General features: G+C 23.1%; 1 protein-coding gene across 1 annotated transcript in view; it reads left to right on the top strand.

Moving 5' to 3' along the window:
* Window positions 1-6,914: 6,914 nt before the first annotated feature.
* The window catches only part of Phum_PHUM000550 (uncharacterized protein), a gene marked incomplete at both ends in the record, with an annotated part of 689 nt that continues 88 nt past the window's right edge, over window positions 6,915-7,515 (top strand). Inside the window, 3 exons of the mRNA XM_002422516.1 lie at window positions 6,915-6,948; window positions 7,079-7,129; window positions 7,362-7,500. Coding sequence (XP_002422561.1) covers window positions 6,915-6,948; window positions 7,079-7,129; window positions 7,362-7,500 — 224 coding nt within the window. The remainder of the gene's footprint in view (window positions 6,949-7,078; window positions 7,130-7,361; window positions 7,501-7,515) is intronic.

The following is a 7,515-nucleotide window of genomic DNA, read 5'->3' on the forward strand; positions in this document are numbered from 1 at the left end:
TTTTTTTTTTGGGGTTTTTTATTATTATTAAAGTGGCAAACCTTGAATTTAGTTTTAAGCTTTTTATTTTAAATTATTAAAAATAATTTATCCTTGATTTAATTTATATCAATAATTATGTAAAAAACTAGGACATTAAAAAAAAAAAAAAACAAATTTTGCCGTCATTTTGATTAATTTAATTACTTATTACTATTTAAAACATAAAATTAATACCAAGTTTAACTTTTGGTTAAATGCATATAAAAATGGATGGAACAAAAATCTATTACTATATTCATGGATTTTAAATAAATGATCCACTTTTATTTAAAAATAGAAAAGTAAAAAAAACTTTAATAGTAATAAAAATAAGTAATAAAAATTACTTTAATCCGGACAACAATAACAAAAAGAAAACGTGATGCGGATAAATTTCAAAAAATCCGAGAAAAAAAAAAAACTTTCTCTTTTACTTTTCGATTTTTATATTGCCAAAAAAAAAACCAAAACAAAATGGCAGAGTCGTTAAATAAAGTTTATAACCGGTTATAAACCTTACCTGAATTATTTCAATAAAAAAAAAAAAAGTTTCCTTCGTGTTATTTTTTTAAAACAGTCGTAAATAATAATTAAAAAATTAATTACTGTTCACATATTGAATTGGTCACGTTGTTTACTTTTTTTTTTTGGCGCACGAATGTGTCGCGGCAAAATATCGGCAAAGCGGCGGCAAACCTTCGATTTGTTTTTTTTCCCGCAGAGTAAAATTTGAAATATTTAACGGTACGATAATAAATTGATAAAGTTCAAATATTTAAAAAAATTTTGTTTTTATCACATCGAAAAACGTCTAGACGATAATAAAAAAATCAATTTTAACCTTTAACCTTTTAATAAATTATTGACGATTAAAGAAGGAGATGGGGGGGGGGAATTACATGTTTACAATAAGTAATAATCGTTTATGATTGTTTGTAATTATTTCGGTTATGAAAAAACAATAAAAAAAAAATTGGAATCGTTTAATTTTTACGATCGAGTAATTAAATTTTTTGCTTAATGCAAATCACAACCGAAAAATTTTTTTCCTGTTTAAAAAAAACAAAACAAATATGGCGTCGTCGTAACGTACATCTAAAACAAAATGTAGGAATTTATTTATTTTTTTTTTTTGTACAAAATGTGTTAACACGTTGTTTTGTTTGTTTAAAAAAAAAAAATACGTTAAGTTTAAATAAATATTTACTTTATTAAATTATAATTTATTTTTATGTATGAAATAAAGTGTTAAATAAAAAAAAAAAAATTACGGTAAAATAAAAAAAAAATTTTTTTATTACTTTTTTTCTTCCTCACTTCATTTATTTTTTAACATTATTGATGACAACGTGTCATTTTTAAATCATTGGAATTAAAAAAGAAAAAAAGAAAAACCTGATTTTGATTGTTTTCCCTTTTTTTTTTAAATTACCGGTGTGTAAATAACAACCGCAAACGCTACAACCACAAATCAACATTAAAAAAATTATTTTATGCTTTGTCGATATTATTAAAAAAAAAAAAAAAACGCGCGATATTTGAACTGTAAAAAATTATTTTACAAAATGGCGAAAAATATTATTGATATCACAACAAAATAATAATAATAAATACGAGGTAAATATTTACGTAAATTTATTTATTTATTATCGATACGTTAAAATAATCAAAATTTATATTAAAAAAAAAATTTTTTTTTGTTTTTACCCGCGAAACGAAGTGAAAGGCGCCATTTTTAATAATTTTAAAGTAAGAAATTAAAAAAAAAAAAAAAATTGTTTTACTTTTGTAGTTCATTTCACTTCCATTAAAAAAAAATAATGATGATGATGATGATGATGATGATAATAATGATAATAATTTAAATTTTAAATTGTTATTTTACACGTATCCAATATATATATGTTCAATGACCGCAAATAATAATAATAATTTAAAGGAAAATTTTTTTTAATAACTTGAAGAACCGTTTGACCGATTTGAAATTTAAAAAAAAAAAAAAATTATTAAAAATCAATTTCGTACATCATAATTATTATTATTATTATTATTAATAAATTTTTTAAATTTTAAAACAAACAACAAACATTTAACTTCGAAAAAATTCGTCCATTGTTAGCTTAGAAAGTAATGGCGAAGTTTTAAAAAAAAAAAAATTTACTTTCGCTAATTTAAAATATTATGATGACCGATAATCAGTTTGACACGATACAAAATGATAACGCTTATCAAAAAATAATAATAATAATAATAATTTGTATTTTACCTTCGATTCCCAAGATGGCTGCCTTTTTTCTTTTCTTTCTTTAGTGATGACCATGATGTCCCATATATCATTTCAATAAGTATCCTCCTTTTTTTTTTTTATTTAAATTTATTTTTTCATTATTGTTTTTATTAATTTTTAGATAAACGCCTGTAAAAAAAAATAAAATAAATAAATAAATAAATAATTTAAATAAATTTTTAAATAAAAAAAAATAAAACGAGTTCTAACTAACGGCAGAGATTTAAAAAAAAAAAAAAGTAACGTGTACTTAAGGCGATTAATAACGGAATATTTAATATGTAAATATTTACGTCAATTATTAAAATAACTGGTACCTAAAAATTTTTCTTTAATAACAAAAAAAAATAATTTTATTTAATTTCAGAGTCTTTGTTTTATTAATTTCCTATATATAAACATAAATTCAATGTAAAAGATAAATTTTTGCAGGAAAACAAACGGAACAAACGTTTTAACTCCTTTTAACGATTATTATTATTATTAAAATGTATTTATGATATCGTCACTTCCGGTTTTTCGTAACTTTATTAAAAAAGAAATTTTATAGGGAAGAATTTTAAATCTCTACACAAACTCGTATGAAAGTTGTTGAAATTTACAAAACGCAACAACAACAACAAAATAATAATAATAATAATAATAATAATAATAATAATAATAATTGAAGCAGTTTGATATAAAAATTTTACGCTTTAAAATTTTCTTTTTTTTTTTTTTTTAATTTGTAATTTAAAAAAATTTTTAAAACCGGTTAAATTGTTTATGTGGAAACGTTTTTTTTTATTATTATTAAAAAAAAAAAAAAATTTTCATATATTTACGAGTTATTAAAAAGAGAGAGAGAGAGAGAGAGAAAGAGAAATGTTGCTAGCTTTCTCTTTAATATTTCCCATATCTTTTAAAAAAAAAAATTTTTTTAAAAACGTTTTCACAAAATCGTAACAAATTAAATTATTATTGATTATAAATCGATCGAATTATTATTATTATTATTATTATTATTATTATTATTATTATTATTATTATTATTATTATTATTATTATTATTATTATTATTTTCAAATTTAATATAATTCAAATCTCTCTCTCTTTTTATTTACACGCACGTAAATATAATTTAAATCGAAAATATTAAAAAAAAAAAAATAAATTTTCGAATATTTCCGGTTTATCAGGGAGTGGTTAAGAATTGGAAAAAATAATAATAATAACGAAAACTTTTTTTTTTTTTTTTTTTCAAAAAACTTGTTAGATAAACAAACGAGAAACGCAAACGACAAACAAAACATCATAATAATAATAATGATAAAATTAGTTGTTAGAAAAAAATTGAAAAAAGAAAGTTGAAATGACATTTGAACTTTTTGCAAACAACAGAACAAAAAAATAAAATAAAATTTAAAATATTAAAAGTGAAATCATTTCTGTTTGTTTGTTTGTTTGTTTGTTGGAGTAATTAAAAAAAAAAATCAATTTTAAATTCGTACCTGAAAATTTAAATCTGATGATTAACCGATATTAACAACATTTTAAAATCAATCAATCACTAAAATAATTTTTTTTTTCTTTCCTCTCCTCTCTCTCTCTCTCTCTCTCTCTCTCTCTTTCTCTCTCTTCCCCTCCCCCCGTACCTTCGCCTTTTTTTCTATTTGTAAATAATCGAGTACCTTCAGAACAAAAGATTAGGTCAATTTTTATTTATTTTATTTTTTTCTCAGGTCAAATTTTACATACTCGGGTCAACATTGCTTTTGTTTTTGGCCCCCCCCCACTCCCCCTTCTACGTTTAACGCACGTGTTTTTTTTTGTTTATTTTCTACAAATTCGGTACGGCAGACGACACGTTCGTTCGAATTTTATTAATAATAACAAATATAAAAAAATGAAAGTAAAATTTTTATATTTAAATTTTATCCCTGACATTAAGAATAATAATGATTATTCTGGACCAATTTTGGCGGAAGCTGAGAATATCAAACAACAACAATAGAATATATATTATAAATTCAATCATCATCTCTTGGGAAATTTTATTTATATTATCAAGGTTAAATTTAAAATACTGTTACGGTGATCAGGTATTAGAAAAAATTTTCTTTTCGACATTTATGCCAATTTTATGTTAAAAAAAAGTTTTTAGAAGGTTAAAAAAAAAAATTTTAATTATTGCGATATCATATACAACTTTTTTTTGTTTCTCGTTCAATTTTTTGTTGTTGTTGGTTAAAATCAAATATTTTCCCGAAAATAATAAATAAATAAATAATTAAATTGTAAAAACTTACGTTTAAAAAATCGTCTGCAGTTTTTTTATTATCAGGAACCGTTTTTATCAATTATTAAATAAAAATAAAAAATCGACGACACAAAAAAATTTTAAAAAAATTTACCGCCAAAACACTTTTTTTCCTTTTTTTATTTATTATTTTTATCACAAATTAATATTTAAAAAAAAGGAGGAAAACAAACCAAAAAAAAAAAAAAAATTTAAATTAAATTTTTATTGACATTTCTGTCAAAATAAATAAATAAATAAAATTATTTAAAAAAAAAAAAACGACGGTTAAAACGAATTCGACAAAACGCGACCGTTACCAAACGATGCGAGAACACAAACTAAATAAAATTAAATGAGAAGACTGGGTCAATCAGTCAGGCACGGTATAACAAAAACCTGGTCGTAAGATAAGTATTATTATTTATAAAATGTGTACCTTAATGATACCATAGGAGTTGTTTTTTTTTTTTTTTTTTCTTTCCACAAACTGCTACCGTTAAGAGAATAGTAAAAATGACATCGTGACCTTTTTCTAATTCGGATCAATTGATAAAAAAAAAAAGGTTTTGTCAATTATTATTTAATATATCAAAATAGAAAGGGCCCTTATTTTTCCCCTATGGAGAGGGGAGGGGGAGGGGAGGGAGAGGAACTTGAAGAAAGTGAAAGGCGAAAAATATTCATTGGAAAGGATAAGACTGTAGGGACTGTAAAGGGGAAAATTTTTTTTTAAATTTATATTTAATTCTCGTTTTATTCCGATATTAATAATATTTATTTTATTTTTACTTATATATGCTTTACCACTCCCCCCGTCCTCCTTCCCCCTGGAATATTCTAGAAACAAAACAAAAAATTTTAATTCGAAAAAATAAACCAAAGAAAATTCCATAGGCTTAAAATATTTTCAAATGTTATTTACACGTGTTAATTTCTTGAACTCGTTTTATATTCAATTAACGTTAATTTTTTTTTTTTTACACGTCGAAAATTATAACCTAAATTTATTATTATTATTATTATTATTATTATTATACATTTCGATTAATCGATGTTATTACGGCGGCAAATTGTATTTAAAATACTTTTTTTTTAGCATCAAAACTTGTCATTAAGCCATTAGGACGTTTATGTTATTGATAAAGCAAAAAAAATCAAATTTTTGTTTTTTTTTTTTTTTTTTTTTTTTTACTAAATAGAATTAATAGAATTAAAATAAAATATAAAATGTAAAAGATAGCAAAAAATAAAATTATTATTATTATTTTTTTTTTGAATTTTTTCATTTCCTCAGGATATTACATGTAAACACAAATTACATGACATGATAATTTTTCAAGTATTTCAAGCTTTATGTTATTTATCTGAAATATTTAGGGGGGGGTAAAATCTAATAAATTTTCCTAACCTTCATTAAAAAATAGTTTTTTCCCCCCATTTCTTCCAATAATTTTTTTTGTATTTTATTTATACAAATATAAGGAAGTACCTATGAATGTTAAAAAAAAATGATTTATTTAAAAAAAAAAAAAAAATTACTAGAAACAAAGTAAATATTTCAAAATTATAGAAAAAATGTTTGTTAGTCTTAATTTATTGTTTATTAATGTTAAATAAAACAAAGGGAAAATATTAAATATTTAAAAATTTTTTAAATGAGTTATTATTACTGATAAAGTGATTAGAAAAGTTTTCATTTGAATCATTCAAATTTATTTAGTATTTCCCTAAACTTATATTATTTAATTAAAAATATGTTATTAAGGATTCATTTAGTAAAATAGAAATAAGACGAAGTAATTATTTAAAAAAAAAAGTTTTGAATAATGATAATGTAAAAGAAAAAAAAATGGAATTTCATTACTAAAACTTATATCCATAAGAAAAGTATTGAAAACTTAGGTTGTGCGTTATCAATACAATTTAGAATTAATAAGAAGGGCCCCAAAAAAAAACGTTCAGAAATCAAATGTTGTTTCTCAACCAAATGCCGAATGCATTCATTATTTACTAAAGATTAGTTTCTTGATATGAGTCATCTGTCATAGTTTAGAATACAATGATATCATTGAAGTGCTCAGAAGATATACTGCATTAAAAAAAAAAGAAATTAGTGATATCTGAGGTAAATAGTGAATTAAGAGGTACTCGGTTATTTGGTTTTTTTTATAATCTTAAACACTAAATGTTTTGCAGGGGTGTGGTATTAAGAAACAAGTGTCAATATGCAATTTGAGGAAATGAGAAAACTTATTAATGTCAATGCATTTAATCGTTTCAGATCAACATACTTATGTATACAAGTGCAGTAGAAAGTAAACAAGGATGAATTACGGAGTGGCACAAGACCCTAAAACAAGTGAGTAGTTACAAAAAAGGTTAGAAATAGAGTTGATTTCAAATTTTGAAAATGATAATGGATAAGAAGTATTCTGAAATCTGAATCGATTAATAGGAGAATAAGATAATTAGTATTAAATACATTTAAGTTCCAGAACCTTATTCCCAAGGGAATAAAGGTAAAAGGAACAAAATAACAAGTAAGAAAGAAGAGAAGAAAATTATTGTTAGGAGAAATGAGTGATTTGCAATCATGTTAGAAATGCATAATTCCAAGAAGGAAGTAGTGATTCATACCTTATCACGGGTATTTTTTTAAAAAGTTGAATGGAAAATAATTTAGGAGAGTTTTAAAAATGGAAAAGAGACAGAGAGAAAGAGAGTAAGAGAGAAAAGAAAAGGGTAACGACGAAAATGTTTTTTTTTTTGCAGTGTCTCACGGGTCTATGAAGGACCAGACCCTGATGTGGCAGCAAAATTCATACATGGGAGACTCCGGAATAAATTCAGGAGTGACCACACAAGCTCCTTCGCTGACCGGTAAAGAAGAAGAAATGGAGGAGCAATTGATGTTTGATTTGGATCA

The sequence above is a fragment of the Pediculus humanus genome, genomic scaffold (genome assembly GCF_000006295.1).
Source record: "Pediculus humanus corporis 1103172107360 genomic scaffold, whole genome shotgun sequence".
NCBI classification, from domain to species: Eukaryota; Metazoa; Arthropoda; class Insecta; order Psocodea; family Pediculidae; genus Pediculus; species Pediculus humanus.